The following is a 19913-nucleotide window of genomic DNA, read 5'->3' on the forward strand; positions in this document are numbered from 1 at the left end:
CTGGTCTTAATGCCCCCAATCAACTACTTTCTTTAAAAGTTAGCAGAAGTAGAGCACATTTCAATGTTCTGATGCTTTATCTGTTTAATGTATTTTACATTTAATATACTCCACTGGCCTTGGATTACCCTCTGGAGCTGAGTTTAAGCCTGGCTACCAAAAGGTTCCTGAAATAATTCCTTGTTTATTCTCGATAAAAGATGGTGTAGCTGCATCTTGTCACCAAAAGACAAACCTACCCTCCCCTCTTGTTCGTAAGAGTAATGGTGGAGTTGCTTTAACAAAGGATTGAACGTGCGTTAACTTAAAACTTCGCATTTTGAAATAATCGTAGATCCACAAAAAATTGAAAAATTATAGAGTCCAGGGTACCTCTTTTTCCAACTCCCCAGCTGTGACATCTCTTCCACCTGTTGTAAGACATCAAAACTAGGAAACTGACCTTAGTTCATGAGCTACAGTAAAGATCTTACTTGATTTTCACCATTTTTAACTCTTATATTTGCTTTTTACTTGTAATTCTTTGAGATTTTACCCATGTGAGGGTTGACTTAACCCTACTGTAATAAAGATAAAGATGTCCTGCTTCACTGGACATGAATTCTCTCATCCTTGCTATTATACTGTATATTTACACTGTGACTCCTTCTTGCCTCTTGGTAACTGAGGTTCTTCATCCTAGATCTTTAAATTCCTAGCAGTGCTATGAACAGTGTCATGTACTATTTTGTTCTATCTCTTTAACTGTTCTGTTGTAAGCCTGTGGAATTATTGGGTTAGCACATAAAGACCAGAAAAACCAATCACTCTTATGGTGTCCCTCCCCCAGCCTTTAAATTTGGGTTCTAGGCTGGTACTACCCAATCTACTGACTTCTGAACTCCTATAACTATATAGTTAAAAATGAATTTCTATATATTCCCATTATTCTTTTGTCTTTGATTCATTTTTGTTATTCAAAAGTACACTTAGGGGCCGGGTATGGTAGTTTAACACATGTGTCTCACCTGAGGCAGGAGGATTGCTATGAGTTCAAAATCAGCCTAAATGATACAGTATGAAAACCTGTCTCAAAACAGTGACAGAGTGTGTGTCTATGTATGTGTGTTTGTCTGTATATATACATATACATAGACATATACACATATATTTCAAATGAACGGTGACTTTCTCTGGGAGTATTCCTAAAAATAAAACTAAGCCAGGTATGGTGAGGCTGTTTCTGTAGCTCCAGACATTCTGGAGCCCAGGAGTTCCAGCCTAACAGTACTGCAGCTGGGAAGATACAATACAATTAGATAAGGTAGTACAGGCATCAGTGGAAGCTGAAAGTTACGTGGTTCTGTTTGGTTCAACTGTTACTCGCAATTGAGAATTTCTCATTAGGACTTGCTTGTTCTGATTTAAAATGAACTGAACTGAAAATGATATATGAAACTTGAATCACAAAAGAGAAAGGGTCAGTTGAAACTCCTGTTTTGCTAAATCTTTCTTTTCTTTTTCAGATGCAGGCCAGATATCAACCCTCAAAGATTAGCCTGGCTCTGGCTTCTCATACTGGAAAAATGGGTGACCCAAGAAAAAGTATGTGGGCTTACATTTAATTTTTTTTTCCCTGAGACCAGGACTGAGAAGAACTTAGAAGTTAAGAGATTTTCCATCCGTCAGCTACTTCCCTTTTTTTGTGGTTGGTTGTAGTCTTTCTCAGGGTTGACTGTGGAAATGTTTTGCTTGTTAATTTACCCTGGTACCTTAACATATAATATCATTAGGAGTGATACTAATTTGTTAACTATCTCTAGAAGTCTTGCTCTTGAAGAGAACTTTGTAGATTTCAGTGACTATGCCAAGACGGGTGGGGTGTGGTGGTAAAGGCTGTAACCCCAGCTTCTCAAGAAGCTGACACATGAAGATTGTTTGAGTCCAGGAGTTCAGTGCTGGCCTAGACAACATGAGACTCTGTCTCACATGCACGCACACACACACAAAGCACACACACACACACACAGAATCTTTGACTCAAGAGAAATGACTCCAGCAAAGCCAGAGATCTGACTACCTCAACCCATGTTCATTTTCCACGTCAACATTATATTTAGCCTACATGGACTTCAAAGTAAAAAAAATTCAGGTTTTTAATATCTATCATTTTCTCCTTACATTTGTTCCTGTCAGTCTTCAGAATTAATTAATTTTTTGTTTAGTTCCAATTTTTGCATTTTTGTCCTTCCCATAACTGTGCCAAAAAAAACCTGGCCTAAAGGTATCTTCTTTTTTGTTACTGTGTTTCAAGACAGGATTTCTCTGTGTAGCCCTAGCTGTCCTGGAGCTTACTCTGTAGACCAGGCTGACCTCAAATGCGCAAAGATACACCTACCTCTGTCTCCCTAGTGCTGGGATCAAAGGTGTGTGCCAGCACCACCAAGCTTAAATGTATCTATCTTTTAGGCAGACTTAGAGGGTTGTCTAGCAAAGAGAACTTGTAGAAAGACTAGCCGAAAGAGCAAGTAAAAGAAGCAAAATTGTAAAATAATGAAACCTAGGAAAAATAAGAGTCAGCGCTAAAGAGAGAAAAAGACAAAATGTGGTAAAGTAGAAAAGAAAGAAAAAAGATTCGCTAGCATCTTGGAAGGGAAGGGGACAGAGGGGCTTTGTTACTGAATAAGGATCTCCCTATTACAAACACCAAGTCTGTTGAACTAACTGACCTTTCCCCTTGAGGAGAAGAGGTCTGTTTGCTGACTTGTGACCTCATTGACTGATTCTTCTCTGGAGGGTTGCTTAACAACGTCAGGTGGTAGATTTCACTTCCCCGGCTCCTCAGCCTAGATGGGGAATTTTTCTTGTTTTGGCCAAACTTCATGGAGTCCTTAAAGCTCCAGTGATCCACTGCGTTAAACGGTTGTAGTAGTAATTTTGTTGTTTGGAGAACTATAAACGGTTTTTTAAGGACCAGGACATCAGGTGCACTTTGGAGTGCTACAGAGCAAGTTCTGCCTTGTTGCTCAGAAACACACAGCCGCTTACAGCTGCAGGCTCCCGCTGCCTGCCAAGAGCTGCCGTTTAATTACAAGGCCAATCAGTGGTGCTGTGTTTCTATCCTTCACTCACTTTTATCTTCTGTCTGTTTATCTTGCGCTGGTTTAGGCCTACATGTGTAAGCATGTGTCTAAAGGGTTAGCTACAGAGATGTTTGCTGATAAGCGGCTACTCCCAGAGGACAGCTCGCAATAACCCTCATGTCTGTAGTACACAGGCCTGGCTAATAAATGGAGGCATATCTCCATACAGTGCACGATGCCACTATTCGAAATTATACGGCCAGTGAGTTTACAGTGTCATTTTAGTGGTGCACGCCTTTAACCCAGCACATAGGAGGCAGAGGCAGGTGGATCTCTGTGAGTTCAAGGGCAGCCTGGTCTACAAAGTAAGTTCCAGGACTTCCAGAGTTGTTACACAGAGAAACACTGTCTCAAAAAAAGAAAGAAAGAAAGAAAAAAAAAAAAAAAAAAAAGAAAGGAAGGAAGGAAGGAAGGAAGGAAGGAAAAAGAAAAAAGAAAAAAACCCACCACATAACTTCATGCTACAGGTTTCTTTAATTTGGAAATGAAATACAGTGCCAGGCGTGCATACCTTTTTTTTTTCAACAACTGGTATACAAAGGATAGTGAATACCAAAAGCATGGCTGGGTTAAAAGGATTATGAGGGTGTACCCTCCAAGAGTTTCCTGTAGCTGTTTTACACACAGCAATAAAAATTATTGGTGAAAAACTTTAATGATTTTTCAAGAAGAGGGAAGTCAGGCCTGGTATCTGTCTCATCCCAGCAGGAGGGAAACAAGGGGCAAGGGGACCCTGAGTGCAGGACCAGCCTGGGCTACATAGCAAGACCGTGTCTCAGAACAGACAAGGAGAAAAGGAAAGAGCACATGAAATGAACAAGCTTGGAGTTTGAGGTTAATCAGTGTAGGCTTTAGTTCTGTGTGTGTGTGTGTGCACGTGTGTGCACATTTGTGTGGCTATGTCTAGGATAGGGATATAAACATCAGTTCAGTTAGGTGTCTTCCTGCCTTTCTCTTTGGTGTTTTGAGTTTTTGGTGTTTTCGGTTTGGGGGTTTTTAGTCTTTTTTCTTTTCCAGACAAAGTTTCTCAGTGAACATGACACTCATTAATTTGGCTATACTGTCTGGTCAGAAAGCTCCCAGGATCCTTTTGTACTGGGATTATATGCATTCAACCCTAGATATTTATTACTGTTATCTGTTTTTTTTGTTGTTGACTGTGTTTTTATTATTGTTATGTTTATTTTTATGTATGTAGGTGTTTTGGCTGTATGTATGTCTGTGTACCTAAACAACTGAGCTATTTCTCCAGGCCAGGTTTTGGGTTTTTTTTTTTGTTTATTTTTGATTTGGTTTGGTTTGGTTTTGAGACAGGGTCTCACTGTGTAGCTCTGCCTGACTGAGAACTCACTATGTAGACCATACTGACCTCATACTCACAGAGTTCTACCTGCCTCTGCCTCCCAAGTGCTGGGACTAAAGGCAGGTGCTGGGATTAATAGCATATACCACTACACCTAGCCCCCCCCCTTTTTAATGTGGGTGTTAGGGATCTGAACTCAGGTCCTCGTGCTTGTGGGGCAAGCACTTTTCCAACTGAGCAATCTTTCCATCCCCCTGCATGTTAATTTAAAGAATGTTCAAGTTTAGCCAACTTTATTTCCAAAGGAAAGCATCTAAAACCATATCCAGAGGGACTGGAACGATGGCTCAGAGGTTAAGAGCACTGGCTGCTATTCCAGAGGACTGAGGTTCAATTCCCAGCACCCATATGGCACTTCACAATTGTCTGTAACTGCGGTGTCAGGGGCTATAATGTCCTCTGCTGCCCTCTGCAAGCAACAGACTTTCACATGGTATACAGACATACATAAATCATCCACATACATTCAAATAAAAATAAATATTTTTAAAAATGCATCCAGGGGTGTAATGGTTAAAAGTACCTTATCTTAGAGAAATAGCAGAAATAAGAGTAACTAAACAGAAATTGTATTTGTCAAGCAAAGCATATGCCTGACCTCTATAATTGCTTATTATTCCTCTAGAAATTACTTTCTGCTGTTTTCCGAAGAAAACTTGAGTTTCTTTTTTTGTCAGAAGACCTCCAAGGTGACATTCCAGAAAACATCCTCAAGGTAAGAAAGACTGAGGGCTATCTGCAGTCACTCAACAAGTTTAATTTTCAGGGCCATCAGGGAGACAGGTCTCTAAGATGTTGACTGTTCTTTGTTTTTAGAGAAAGCAATAGGCAGGCCTCTCCAAGGCAAGTTTAGAATGAGTATAACTTACCTGACTTTGAAATTCTGGAAGCAGATTGCCCAGCAGAACTGATCGTAGCAAGCAATTGATTGTTCTTTGCATTTCACCTAGAAGGAGCTCATTACTTGGGTTTAATTTAAGATATTTGAACTGTTGATGAGTAGATGATAGGGAATTTGAGCTAAGAAAGAAACTAATATTTGATAGACTTGTCTTCTATAACAGATACACTAATGTTTATAGCTAATCATTCTACCAACCTTCTAGATGCAGAGTCCAACTAAGTGTTCTCTTTGTCTAGGTAAGCATGATTGTATATGCCAATATTTAAGAATTTAAGGCCAGCCTGAGCTATATAGTAAAAACCTGTCTCAATTGCCACCCCCCCAGAAAAAGTTAGTGATCAATAGATAGATAATATATAGATATAGTTATCCATATCTATAGATAGATATCTATAGATTGATATAGATACTATTTCTATATCATCTATCAATTACTAGATTTTTCTGTAGATACATATAACCAAATCTATATAGAAATATATTACATATTATACATTATACACACACACACACACACACACACACATCAGTTGCTACTTACTGAGACTCAATACCTCATTTATTTATTTTAAATTTTGTTAGCATCAAACCCAGGGTCTTGCACATTCTAGACAATCACTCTGTCCTTGATCCACACCCCAGCCCATTATCATGGTTCTGGCTGTCCTGGGACTCACTCTGTAGACCAGGCTGGCCTGGAACTCATAGAGATCCACCTGCCTCTGCCTCTCAAGTGATGGGATTAAAGACGTGCGCCACTACTACCCCATTTGTTTTCTTAAGACCCTGCTACTAGATAAGATATATTTATGGTAGAATTTACGAGAGAACTGACTTGTATTAGTTCAAGGACTCATGGACTAACAATTAATAAAGAGCCATCCCTGTACAACCTGTACAGATGGAGGAAACAATGCACATCCCTGTGCTCCTTTCTCCTTAAGTCTCCCTATATAAGCAGTTTATAGAGAGTCATGCTTCTAACACACTAGTTGAAGAGGCAGACTCAATCCCTAATTAAGCTAATAGACAGGAGACATATTTTTAATAAACCATACGGTATTCAATTGTTCGAAGGTGTGTGGATTAAAAACATTAAGCAAGTGCCTGATGTCTGTTGCTGTAACCAAATACCACAGGCTGGGTAATTTATAAAGCAGATTTGTTTAGTTTATGGTTTGGATACCGAAGAACAGCACAACACTAGTGTCTGCTCAGCATCTGGAAGAGCCTTCTTCCTGCACCGTAACATGACAGAGGGCATCACAAAGTGAGAGGGAACAGGTGTGCTAACTCAGGGGTCTCTCTTCTTACAAAGTTGCTGATACCATGGGGATAGGCCTTGAGATTAGATTTCATTAAATCTTAACTCTCCCAAAGGCTCAGTCTCCAAATATTAACACTTGAAATTAGGGATTAAGTTTCTAACACATGAACTACTTTGCTGTGGTTTGAGACAGTGTCTCGGCATATAGCCCAGGCTGGCCACAAAGTCTCAGCTTCCTGGGTTTCCAGGTATGTGCCACATACCTGCCTACTGACACAATGAACTTTTAAGGTACACAGTCGAACCACAGCAGAAGGGTTTTATGGGAGGATAAAAAATGGATTATGCCTTAAAACTTGTAAGTAATTCAGATCAGTAGTTAAAAGTTGATATATAATGTTCTTTCAAAAATTAGATTGAATTGTGTATAAGGTGTGCATAATGCCTTACCCACCTGGTCTATAAAAGTATAGTCTTAATTAGGTCGCTAACAAATGTTGAGGAGAGTGGGGGTGGGGCTTGGGTAGCTGAGCTAATCACTTTTAACTTCAGTCTTCTCAGTAAGGCAGGAATAACTATGGTCTCTGCTTCTGGAGATTGTCATCATGGTTGGTTTGACCTGTAGAAATGTTTGCTACAGCTGCTGAGCCCTCAGGGCACACAGGTCATCACCATCCTGGTGGCCACCGCACTCCCTGTCTTCATTCTCCACCTAGGAGCTGTTTGAAACCTTAGCACAAAGTCCAGTAGACAACATACCTGACAGAAGCCAGAGGTGGGAGAGTGGGACCCCTCAGCTCAGCCCTGAAGCTGTCTCCGCGCTCTGGGATGTTCTGAAGCAAGCCCCCCAGCTAGCCCAGGCCCTGTTGGAGCTCCTGCTTGTAGATTACCGCAGCACCAGCCTCTGTCACAGCCCTCTGCAGAAGACACTGCTGGATCGCATTCGAAAGGCACTACAGACCCTTCGGGACCCTGCCCCTCGGCCCCCTGGGGTGGCCGACGCTGTCTGTGGAGCCCTTCAGGCTCTATGTTGCACTGTCGAGCCACCAGAAAGTGAATGGCGGGTCCTCTGTGAGGAACTGTTAGAGACCTGTAGGACTGAGGGCAGTCCCCTGCGGGAGGAGCGGCTGCTTGGTTGCCTGTTACACAAGGCTGGACGGGGCCTACTGTCCCTCTACGGCCAAACCTATGCAGAGAAAGTGACAGAAAGGACACCAAAGGCCACACTTCCAGGAAAAGGTGTGTGTCTTTTGCTGTTTCTCCTTTAGTAATTTAGTATTTTGGTCATTCTGATGTACCCTCTGCAGCTCTGGACTAGTATTGTACCTGCTTGTTGTCCAAGACAGGAGAGGCTAAGCAAAACCACGTAGCATTTTCTTGTTGTTGTTTGTTTGTTTAAAGCATAGCTTAAGGAACTAGCAGGAGCAGAAAAGAGCTTTGCAGAAACTACTGAGAAGATTGAAACATCTTTCAGACAAAGTGTAAACAATAGAGTTTAGCTTTTGCAAGAGTCTACTCTTGTACTAGGACGATGGCTCAGTGGCTAAAGGTGCTTCTACTTACCACACTGGCCCAATGATCTGAGTTCGATCCCCAGAACCCACATAAGAGTGGAAGGAGAGAATGAACTCCCCAGCATTGTCCTCTGACCGCCATAATATGCACATGCATGCATATACAATATAACAATAATAATGGTACATTTTAAGTAAATAAATACAAGTGCCTAGTCTCAGGCTGGCTGGTTTTTAGCTGAGAAAAATTCAGCGTGAGAAAAAGGAGCTCTTCCTTAGTAACCCTCCCGCTGTGACGTTCAGTGTCCCCAGATCATCAGGATCCTGAGCGGGCAATGCTGGCCCTGTTCTCCACCCCCGACCCAGCCCACGCTTGGAAAATGGCCTTTTTCTACTGCCTGAGCAACAGCAAACACTTCCTGGAACAGATCCTGGTGAGTCTTCCTGTCCGCCATAGAAGAACCCAGAACTCTTCCAGGGCTATTTGGGTTTTCTTTGTTTCTCTCTCACTCACGCATCCAACGCCTGCAGTCTAATCTGGCAAATCATCTGGTTGTTATCCCGAAGTCCCTCAGGAGAGGGGCCTCTGAGAACTAGTTCCATTCCTAGTTGATGCTGTAGCCACTTTAGGTTGAACCTTTGGTAGGAATAAGATGTTGGCTGTGCATCAGCTTTCTGGCGGATGTAGACAGCAAAGGCCACGGCCGCAATTCAAGGCCTAGCTGGCAGGGAAATTTAATTACTCTAACTCTTGCCTTCTAAATTGCAGCCAAACCTCATTTACTTCAACAGATATTTGTGAATCTCAACTTGTAGGTTGTGGGCTATGCTAAGACAAGAGAAGTCAGTCCCTCACTTCAAAATGCTTAGAACGTACTTTTGTGAACTGTATTTTTATGTAACTGGCTACCCTAGTGAAACTGGAACTCATTCTTTCCAGCTCAGGTAAGCAGGTAACCTTTGGCTTACAGGTAACGGCGCTGACCCTGTTGAAAGAGGAAGACTTCCCAAGCCTTGGGTGCCTGCTTGATCGAGAATTCCGGCCTCTCAGCCACCTGCTCGTGCTCCTGGGCTGGACACACTGCCAGAGCCTTGAATCAGCTAAACGATTACTCCAAACACTCTACAGGACCCAGGTAACTCATGCAGCGCCACAGGGTGCTCCAGAAGTGAATGCCCTGGGGCTTTGGACCTAGAAGAGTTCCTAGTCTCACAGTCAGCCACAGTGTCTGAAGCCTAAGTCAGTATTTGTTTCTTCTGCATTGACATAGGACCAAGGCCATGATGAGCTTCTCAGGGATGCCTGTGAAGGATTGTGGGCTCACTTAGAAGTCCTGGAGTGGTGTGTACAGCAAAGCAGGTATGTCCCTGCCAAGTCATTCCCCCGTTCTACCATACCTGGGGCACACTCAACCCTATACTCCATTTCAGAAACAAAAAAAAAAAATTGATTATGCTGGCCAGATGCAAATAATTGTTACATCTGTTAAAGTAGGGTTTGGGGGAAACCTAAGTAATGCTTAGCTTCCGTTTGTGACCTTCATGTCACAGCCAAAGGATAATTTGGAGTCCGAAAGAACAGCAGCTGACAATCCCTACACAAGCATGTACTATAGGCCAGGCATTGTGCTAAGCCTCTTATAACATTCTGGCAAAGTAGATACAGACATGATTGTTGCTTTAAACACTAAGGGTCACACATGGTGGCTTACACTTTTAATCTCAGCCCCTGAGAGACAGAGGCAGACAGATCTCTGAATTTACAGTCAGCCCTGTCTCCATAGCAAGTTCCAGGCCAGCCAGGGTTACATAGGAAGATCTGCCTTCACCTAGATCTGAGTTTCCATTTTGTTCTTCGTTAACCTCACTAATGCTTCAGAAAGCAGGTGGAGGAGTGTGTAGGGAGGGGCTCTTTGAATAAACCAAAGAAGCTTATTTGAAAGCTACAGAGAGTACAGAACTCAGGGACTTGGATCTTCAGGCCCTTCTTAGACTCCACTGGGCAGAAAGGCCCTTCCTAGATCCTTTCTAGACAAGCAACTAACTTGATGGCTATAATTCCTCAAGGTGGATAAATGTTACCTTTTATCCTAAACCTAACAAAAGAGTTTGAAAAGGTGAAACCCGAAGTAGTAGAGGCCAGAGAAGAAGAACAAGAGGAAAGAGAGTTGTCTCTCTGCAGGGCAATAATATAAAGCCACCTCCTTGTCCGTCCTTCTGACTTTGCCTTCCAGCAGCCTCATACCAAAGAGAGAGCTCTTGTGTCACTTACATGGTGGAGACAGCCACTCCGTGCTCTACTCTCTCCATCACCTCACAAACCTTCCAGCCCTCAGGGAGGAAGAAGTCCTCAAGCTCCTTCAGAAGGTGCCAGCTAAGGACCTCCAACGAGAGCACGGTGAGTTGGCCATAGTGTGGTCGCATTGTGTCACACAGGTCCGGGAACTTCCTCAGGTGTGAACAGATGTTTCCAGTAGGGAGATGTTGCTTTGACCACATTCCTTTTTTTTTCTTCCTATCCCCACCCCCCGCAGAAATCTGAGAAACTTGTTTGACAAATTTCCTAAAAGAACTAGAATTCTGATTCACAATGAGAAGTGTTAAAGGCTTCTTCCAAGGATGTAGTTGATATTTGGCCTCTGAACTCATTGAGATGCACTTGGAGCTTGGGACTTAAACCTGAAAAGGGCAGTAATAGGACCATGACTGGATACAAACCATGTGGAATATAAGTTAGAGTCCAGGCAATGGAGACCATGTATCATATAGAAGGAAGACTGGTAGAGAAAAGCAAAGCAAAGAGGACAAAGCTGGTATTGACTAGGGAAGAGGCCTGGGATGTTGCAGGTCAGACATGCAGGAGGGTAAGACCTACAGGTCAGCCCTCTGTGCTTCAGTCATTCTTGCTGCTCATGCCTGAACAGGCTAACTCTGAAGTTCTGCCTGTTTCTCTGTTTCAGATACCCGTGATGCCTCAGCCCCTGAGCACCTGAGCCCGTGTCAGAGCCTGACCCTCTACCAGGGCTTCTGTGCCATGAAGTATGCTGTCTATGCCCTCTGTGTGAACTCACACCAGCACGCTCAGTGCCAGGACTGCAGAGACATCGCCTCTGCCTCTGAGGACCTGGACGTGGCAGATCCAGGCAATGATTCCCTCCCCTCCGCAGGTACAGAGCATTCCTGTCCCCGGTGTATGCAGGCACCTTTCCCAGGGACTGTTTTGTGTGGTTACCATTTCCTTCCAAGATGGAGTGCCCTTGATTTGAAAGTACTCAGGAACAATTTTATCCATTTATCAGCCTCTGCATCAAAGGGACTTGCTTACATCTTAATGGATCTTAATCTGATCATCTAGCATAATATTTGCCAAATGCTTTCCTTTTTGTAGCTAGACACCATGGTAAGAATAGCATTCAGAAGAAATGCTGGAGAAATGCCATTTCTGGAGAGCTGGCTCTATGGTTACGAGCTCTGGCTGCAGCCCGACAGTGGTAGCATATGCCCTTAGTCCCAGCACTCAGGAGGCAGGGGTAGGTGGTTCTCTGAGTTCAAGGCCAGCCTGGTTTACAGTCCAGGACAGCCAGGACTATACAGAGAATCCCTGTCTGGGGAGAGTGGAGGGAGAGCACCAGCTGCTCTTCCAGTCCTGAGTTGAATACCCAGCACCTACAAGGCAGTTTATAATCACCTGTAACTATAGTCCCATGGAATCTGATGCCCTCTTCTGATGACAGATGTACATGCAAAGAAAACACACACATAAACTACATAAATTAATAGATCTCTTAAAAGAATAAAATAACTCTGGTTTAAACTTACATGTACAGTTTATATATTTATATATGTGTGCATTTATGTATATGATATATAAATTGAAGCTCAGTTTACAGTACTCCAAATGGAACATACTTATGAATTTTTTTTCCTTTTCCCTTCCTTCCTTCCTTCCAAGTCGTACTGTGTAGTACAAATGGAAATTAATGTAACCTGATTTAGCCTCCCAAGCACTGGGATTACAGGCCTGAAATATCATGCTTAGTTCCGCTTTTCCTTCTCTTCTTCTTCCTTTTCCTCCTTCTCTTCTTTTAAATGTATGTTTTGCATTTTTTAATATATATGTAGGTGTTTTGCTGCATGTATGTCTGTGCACCATGCACATGACTGCTTCCCAAAGAGACCAGAACACAACATCAGATCTCCTTAAAACTGGAGTTTCGGCCTTTAATCCCAGCACTCAGGAGGCAGAGGCAGATGGATCTTCATTAGTTCAAGGCCAGCCTGGCCTACAAGATCGATTCAGGACAGCCAACACAGCCAGGGCGACAGAGAGAAACACTGTCTCGGGTGGCGGGGGGAACTGGCTTTTCAGAGGTTGTGAGCCATCGTGTAGGTGCTGGGAATCAAACCACGGTCCTCTGGAAGAGTAGCCGGTGCTCTGAATCACTAAGTCATCTCTCTAGTCCCTTTGTTTCTGCACCTTTAGAGCCTGTCCTGGAACTAGCTCTTATAGACCAGGCTGGCCTCGAACTCACAGAGATCCGCCTGCCTCTGCCTCCCGAGTGCTGGGATTAAAGGTGTGTGCCACCACTGCCCAGTCCCTTTGTTTTTTTATAGCAAAGTTTCATGCTATAGCTCAGGGTAGCCTTAAACTTGTGGTAGTCCTCCTTCCTTAGCCTCCTGAATGCTGGGATCAGAATTGTACTACCACACCCTTGTTGAATATCAGATATTTAAGAGACCTAGGCAGCCTGAGATTATTGTTACAGTAACAGGAGGTTAAAATAGTATTGCAGGGTGAGAAGTCCACGTTGTTACCTTAATTCCTAGAATATGAAGTACTTGTCAGAGGTAAGGGATGACGTCATAATTCAAGAGCAGAAACAGAGGGAGTGTTCAGTGAGCTGTGCTTTTTAGTGTTTTGTTCTCTCTCCCCTCCCTCCGGCCTCTGCTCTTACCCATCCTCCTTAGGTGCTTCACATCTCTTCACAACATACCTGGCCAGATGCCGACAGTATCTACGCAGTATCCCCGACTCTCTGTGCCTGGAAATTCTCGAAAACATCTTCTCTTTGCTCCTCGTCACCTCTGCCGATCTCCACGCAGAGCCTCACCTGCCCGAGGACTATGCTGAAGATGATGACATTGAGTGGAAAGGATCCTTGGGTCTGAGGTCTCCATCAGAGAGCCCTCAGCACGCAGCCCCACCCGAGAGGAAGGCAGAGCAGGGTCCCCTGGGACCCAGGAGCCTTGAGCACACAGTGCCAAGCTGTCCAAAGGCAGAGCCAAAAGACAGTTCACCGGGGCCTCACAAGCACAGCTTCTTGGACCTAAAGCACTTTACTAGTGGCCTGAGTGGATTCCTGGCTGATGAGTTCGCGATAGGAGCCTTCCTCAGCCTTGTTCAGGAGCAGCTGGATGAAATCAGCAGCCGCAGCACTCCTGAGGAAACAAAGCTGCTGGAAGGCCAGAGCGGCTCCGCAGGCAAAAATGGACTGCAGAGCCGCCTGCACCGGTTCTCAAAGGTTCTCTCTGAGGCCCAGTGGCGATACAAGGTGGTAACCAGCAACCAGCGCTCAGGTGAGTAAAGGGGGACAGAAAAGAGGAAAGGAGGAAAGTTCCGTGGCGTGGGCAAGGGGTGGGCACGTGGGAGCCACACCCGAATTCAGGGACAGTGACCTGTCCCACTGCCCAACATCTCAGAGCTTAGCAAAGATGGCCCCTGCCTGCTTCTACAAAAGGTCACATCAAAGCTAGACACTGTGTCTGTGTTTGCTATTGCAGAAGACCAACCTTCCCGAAGATACCGGCCCATTGCCACAAGGCACTCTAGTCTCCGCCGAGGTCGCCGGACAAGAAGAACCCGGGCAGGTGATCCACAAACCTCTCTTTTCTCTCCTCGAGTCTGGTTCCCACATACCTGACAAAGAGGCATGCCGATGCTTGCTTGTCTAATGTTCTTTTAGGCGGAGCACATTGTCAAAATAGCAAAAGTCAGAAGATCCTCCTAGTCCCACCCCTTCCCCAGTCAGGTCGTAACAGTGTCTTACATAGCCATGTAGAAATTTCCCACACAACACAACATGCACATCCTTTCACATATGCACAATGACATACACACATACACACGCACACTCAAGCACACACTGTAAACACCCTGAGTGAGATGAAGGGATGCCGTAAGGGAAATGTGGAAAATCTGCCTGGCAGTGTTGCCATGGCGCTGAAGCTGCTCAGTGATTGGTTTGGGACATAGGCTGAGTTTGCGTCCACCTGCATCCTCCTGCCCTAGGACATGTCTTCCGTCCCCTTTTCCCCACAGGTGCCTCGTCTTTCCACGGGGCTGCCTCAGTAGTGGGCCAAGGGGACTCCCTGCATGGTTGACAGCCTCTATAGGGGCTGTCACACAAGGGGACAGGCAGCCTCCATTGGCAAATCTCAGCACTTAGGAAAGCTGACGCTGAGCCACTTTTTCTCCTCGGCTTGGATCTGGGCGAGACACATCCTCTGCATCAGAAAACGTCATGCAGCCTATTGGTTCCTATTCATGATAGTTGTGCTTTCATTTTACCAAGCTAGCGCTAGTACTTAGTCAGCAGATGGTGGTCACTAGCTCCTAGGACTCTAAGGCCCCACATGGTTAAAAAACACTGGTATAGGCTGCTACCCAGGACCACATCGTCCCTGCCACCCATCCTGACTGTAGTCACCCTTCATCCTCAGTCTACCCGGAGCTCGGCTAGTAGACTGACTTTGCAGTTTATAGGCTATAAGGAGCTGATGGCTGAATTTCGCTCTTCTACCTCTAGATGGCCGGGAAAGAGGCCCCAACCCATCCCTGGAGAGTACCAGCAGTGAGCTGAGCACAAGTACTTCAGGTATTTGGGTCCCAGTCAGCTGTTAACTTCAGGCAGCTTTGCCCATGTCCAGACTTGCCGTGCCCTGTGGTGTGAACACTGGAAGGAACTGAACCTAGGCTCAAGGTTTATTCTGCATAACGGAGATGACAGCTAGGCAAAGGCTTTCTCTCTTATTTACGTTGCCCAGCAGCAGAGAGGAAAAGGGAGCTATTCAAGGGAGACAGTTGTTACTTGTATTCTAAGATGGTGACAAAAACCAAGACCCATTTACAGAAAATATAGGATTGTGGGGAGAGGTGACAGCTCTGTGTTTTTTCCCAACTATGTCCAATGTTCTTCCGCCCACCAGAAGGGAGTCTGAGCGCTGTGTCTGGGCAGGTGGAGCTGGACAGCCGGTTGCAGCCCCAGCCTCAGAGTTCCATCATCCCCATGATGTTCTCCCCACCGGAGTCACTGCTGGCATCCTGTATCCTCAGGGGGAACTTCGCAGAAGCCCACCAGGTAACAGGAGACTTGTCACAGTAAAGCATGCTACGTCAAACCCTGACTGGTTGTCATGTTGGGCCTCTGGGAAAGCTAAATGCATGTGACCCCAAAAGTACTTGAGAGTACTTGCTGGGGAGTCACATGGAGCAGAAAAAGACAGAGAGGAATTTCCACGTGTGCAGCCCAGGACTCGACGCTGCAGGTTTAGAGACATTGAGTTATTTGTTTTCTCAATACAAGCAGTGTTTTGACAAACTAAAACAGCCGCAATCTCACCACCTCTGAACAGTGAAACGTTTGTTTCTTGCTTCATCCTCCTGTGAACATACCTGTGTTTTTATATAGCTAAAAATCATAATGCAGATAGCTTTTGGTAATACACAGAATGACAGTTTAGTCCTGTGTACAGCAGAGGGGCTGGCAAACTGGAGTGCCGCAGAATGCAGGGAAAATAACCCTGGAATAGCAGTCAGAACAACGCAAGCTCTCTGAGCCTTGATCCTCTGTGGACAATTGTAGCTCAGTATAATTCCTGCTTCTCCCACCTCATAGTAAGGTTAAGACGATTATACAGGAGCTGGGAGAAATACAGGAATCCTCTGTGTTGTTTAAACTCAATAGCATCATTAAGTACCATTCTTCTATGCTTCAAATGCTCTGTGATACTTTTTCTTTGGAAACTTAATGCTGGTCCCTGAACATCTAGGTTAGAATGTCCTATGGCATGACTGCACTTGTTCAGATCTAGGGGAAATCTCCATGCTGAGATGGTCTTTCCTTAACTCCTCTGTTCCTTTTAGACTTCCTTCTTTCATAAGTAGGAGCCTCTGAACACAACAGGGGACCCCTCCACCAAACCCTTTCTTTTGTTATTGTTATTGTAGTGCTGGGGATCGAGCCAAGGGTCTCACACATGCTGGGATTTACATGAGTTACAGTCCTCGATAAAAAAAAAAAAACAGATCCCGGATCTCATTGCTCTGTTGTTGTTGTTGTTGTTACTTTTCAGCCTTTCTTCAACCTGAACAACTTGGCTAGGAGTTTGCATGGTGCTTTCTCCCCTAAATACTCCACATTTATCTTCCTTTTCTTAAGCCTTGGTGTGTATATGTGTATGTGTGCACGTGCACACGCTGCCACTTTATTTTTTAAGCTAGCTACAAAACAAGTTGTATGTATTACAAACAGTATTACTAAGAAAATAAATTAAAATTTTAATATTATTAACACTGTCATATAGAAACAACCAATGTAAGCCGGGCAGTGATGGCCGCATCGCCTTTAATCCCAGCCCTTGAGAGGCAGAGGCAGGCAGATCTCTGAGTTCAAGGCCAGCCTGGGCTACAGAGTGAGTGCCAGGACAGCCAGAGCTGCACAGAGAAACCCTGTCTTGAAAAAGCAAAACCAAAAAAAAGAAACAGCCAATGTTAAAGATGTATGTTTTTGGCAAATATTTTTCCAATGATAATCATCTGCTCATGTTGCATTTAAGTCACTTTCTATGCAACACACAGATTGCTTTCAGCCTTATAATAATGCTGTGGAAATGTGATCACCCTTATTTGTAAAGCCTTTGGAGTTAATTCCTTAAGAAACGTTCTCATAGCTGGGCACGGTGGCTGCCACTGGTGAGCCCAACACTGAAGACGGGTGACTGCTGTGAATTTGGGGACCACTTGGGCTATCGAATAACAACCTGTCTCAGAAAAGGCAGGGGGACAGGAGGGGAAGGAAAGGGGTCTCACCTCAATTACTGAGTCAACACATGTTTTAGGGCAAATGAAATGTCTCAGTAGGTGAAGGCACTTGCCACACAACCTGAAAACCTGAATTTGACCTCCAGGACACACATGGCTGGAGGAGAGAACTAACTCCTGCAAGTTTCTCTCTGACCTCCACATGCGTGCCGTGGTGCTCACGTACCCACACGCATTCTCTGTAGACAAATAAATCAATAGAATTATAAAAAAAAAATGCTTTTGGTTTTTCAAGACAGGGTTTCTCTGTTTAGCTTTGGAGCTTGTCCTGGAACTCACTCTGTAGACCAGGCTGGCCTCAAACTCACAGAGATCTGCCTGCCTCTGTCTCCCGATTAAAGGTGTGCCTAAATATATTTTTAACATTTAAAAGAATACCAAACTATTAACAGCAGTTGTGGCAAACCATGAGGATTTATTCTTACAATTTGTTAGTGAGTTAGATATAAAATAGTATCTGCACTAGTTTATGTCAGCTGGACACAAGTTAGAATCATCAAAGAAGAGAAACTGAGAAAATGCCTCCATAGGATCGAGCTGTAGGCAAGCCTGTAGGGCTTTTAAATTGGTGATTGGTGGGAAGGGCCCAGTCCATTGTGGGTAGTGCCACCTCTGGGCTAGTGGTCCTGAGTTCTGTAAGAGAGCAGGCTGTGCAAGCCAGTGAACAGCAACCCTCCACAGCCTCTGCCTCCAGGTTCCTTCCATGTTTAAGTTCCTGTCCCGACTTCCTTCAATGATGGACCCGATGTGAAAGTGGAAGCCAATAAACCTTTTCCTCCCCAAGTTGCTTTGGTCATGGTGTTTCACCATAGCAACTGAAATAGTATCGTACATAACTTAAATTACTGGTAGGAAAAATATTTTCTTGTTTGTTTATTTCCCATAAGTGTTTCCTCTGAAATCACTACTAACATTTGCTTATATCCTTCTGACCTTTGATGATTTGTTAATGGACTTTTCTTCCAGGACAGCCAGCACTACACAGAAAATCTCTGTCTCTAAAAGAAAAGCCAGATGCTCTCTGATGCTCTAAAATAACCATCTCGGGGCTATAGCCAAATGAGTTGACCTAGCATTCTGTCTCTAGATATCCCCAGACTATGTGGACCTACCACCGCCACACCATTCCCTTTCTCGTGACAGGTGATATTCATGTTCAACCTAAAGTCTTCACCCAGTGCTGGGGAGCTGATGTTTATAGAACGTTACCAGGAGGTAATCCAGGAACTGGCCCGTGTGGAGCATAAGATTGAAAACCAGAATTCCGACGGCGGTAACAACACCGTTCGGCGCACTGGCAGTGGGCGCTCAACTCTGCAAGCCATTGGCAGCGCTGCAGCTGCAGGTTAGTCTTCCTTCCTGACATCAAAGGTGGACGGGTAGCTGGGGTGGCGGCATGAGGGAAGAAACCACCTAAATCTCCATGAGAAATCGCCAGAAATGGAAAGCAGGACTCCTGTCCCCAAAATCAGCTGTTTCCTAGCTGCTCTCAGCCTCCCTGACTAGGTGGTCACATGGCTGCTGCCCCTGAAGCCACTTCTGCCTGTCCTCTGCAGCTAAAGAACAAAGACTGTTGTCCCAGTGCATTTTGGGATCATTCGCTTGGACATTAGAGGAGCTGTTCCTGTTTCGTATAATTATCCAGCAATAAAGCCTATTATCTGACTGTTCCTAAAAGTGAAAAATTGCTCGTTCGTGTTTGTAGCCTGAGGACCACATCTCAGTTCCCAGCTGAGGCAGCACATCCCACAGCTGCCTTCCCTTCTTTCTCGAAGCAGAAGCTTGCCCCATAGTTTCACTCATTGCTCCCCAGACTCCATAGATCAGGTTACCATCATGTCTTGTCCTTTATGTGTGATTCCAGAAACCTTTCAGCCCTCCTTAAAATACATGCCCAAGTCCTCCTGCTTGTTCAGCGGTTGTTATTGCTCACTGAGCTGGCACTGACATCTCCCTGGCCTCCTATTTAAAAAATATTTAGGTACATCTTGTCAACGGTCTTGATAGACTAGGGCTCTTAAAGCAGTAGTGTTGTCTACTTTGCTTTCTTAGCAATTATTCAGCGAGTGTTTCCAGTTGGCCCACCCTGGCCCACATCTTTCTCGGCCTGCTTTATATCCTGTTGGGAAGACACACTCCCTCGTCGCTGCCTTCTGGGTTTACTGTGGCCTTTTTTCATACCTTTGTTTTGATTCCATAAGAGCGGGCCCCAATGAAAGTGTTAGTGTGTACAGCTCCTGTGCAGGAGAGCCTCAGACAAACTGCTTCTCATACGACACGTGGCAGGTAGACTCACCTAACCCTTGCTGTTTGCTCCACTACTGCGCGCCCAGGAATGGTGTTCTACTCCATCTCGGATGTGACCGACAAGCTCCTTAGCCCCTCCGAAGACTCCATCCCCACGCTCCAGGAAGATTTTTGGATAAATGCGACCCTGACGGAGCCCACCACTCCTCTTAGAGAAGTTCTGGAAGACCTCAGTCCCCCTGCCATGGCTGCGTTTGACCTAGCTTGCTGCCAGTGTCAGCTCTGGAAGACCTGCAAACAGCTCTTAGAAACAGCTGAGCGGCGCCTGAGCAGCAGCTTCGAGAGCCGGGGTGAGTGGGCATCCTGAACCTCTCTCCATTCCTGTTCATTCATTCA

General features: G+C 44.8%; 1 protein-coding gene across 5 annotated transcripts in view; it reads left to right on the forward strand.

Moving 5' to 3' along the window:
• Zfyve26 (zinc finger FYVE-type containing 26) overlaps positions 1–19913 on the forward strand; it is a 62257-nt gene that overhangs the window by 910 nt on the left and 41434 nt on the right. For 2 of the 5 annotated variants that reach the window (XM_038336306.1, XM_038336307.1), the window contains exons 3-16: positions 1506–1584; positions 5111–5200; positions 7373–7895; positions 8474–8604; positions 9142–9306; positions 9442–9530; positions 10405–10568; positions 11131–11337; positions 13139–13747; positions 13952–14038; positions 14977–15045; positions 15377–15528; positions 18414–18615; positions 19604–19867. In XM_038336306.1, coding sequence (XP_038192234.1) covers positions 1506–1584; positions 5111–5200; positions 7373–7895; positions 8474–8604; positions 9142–9306; positions 9442–9530; positions 10405–10568; positions 11131–11337; positions 13139–13747; positions 13952–14038; positions 14977–15045; positions 15377–15528; positions 18414–18615; positions 19604–19867 — 2831 coding nt within the window. The remainder of the gene's footprint in view (positions 1–1505; positions 1585–5110; positions 5201–7372; positions 7896–8473; positions 8605–9141; positions 9307–9441; positions 9531–10404; positions 10569–11130; positions 11338–13138; positions 13748–13951; positions 14039–14976; positions 15046–15376; positions 15529–18413; positions 18616–19603; positions 19868–19913) is intronic. The other 3 variants (XM_038336309.1, XM_038336310.1, XM_038336308.1) reach the window with 2 other exon arrangements.

This window comes from Arvicola amphibius, chromosome 7 (assembly GCF_903992535.2).
Source record: "Arvicola amphibius chromosome 7, mArvAmp1.2, whole genome shotgun sequence".
NCBI lineage: Eukaryota > Metazoa > Chordata > Mammalia > Rodentia > Cricetidae > Arvicola > Arvicola amphibius.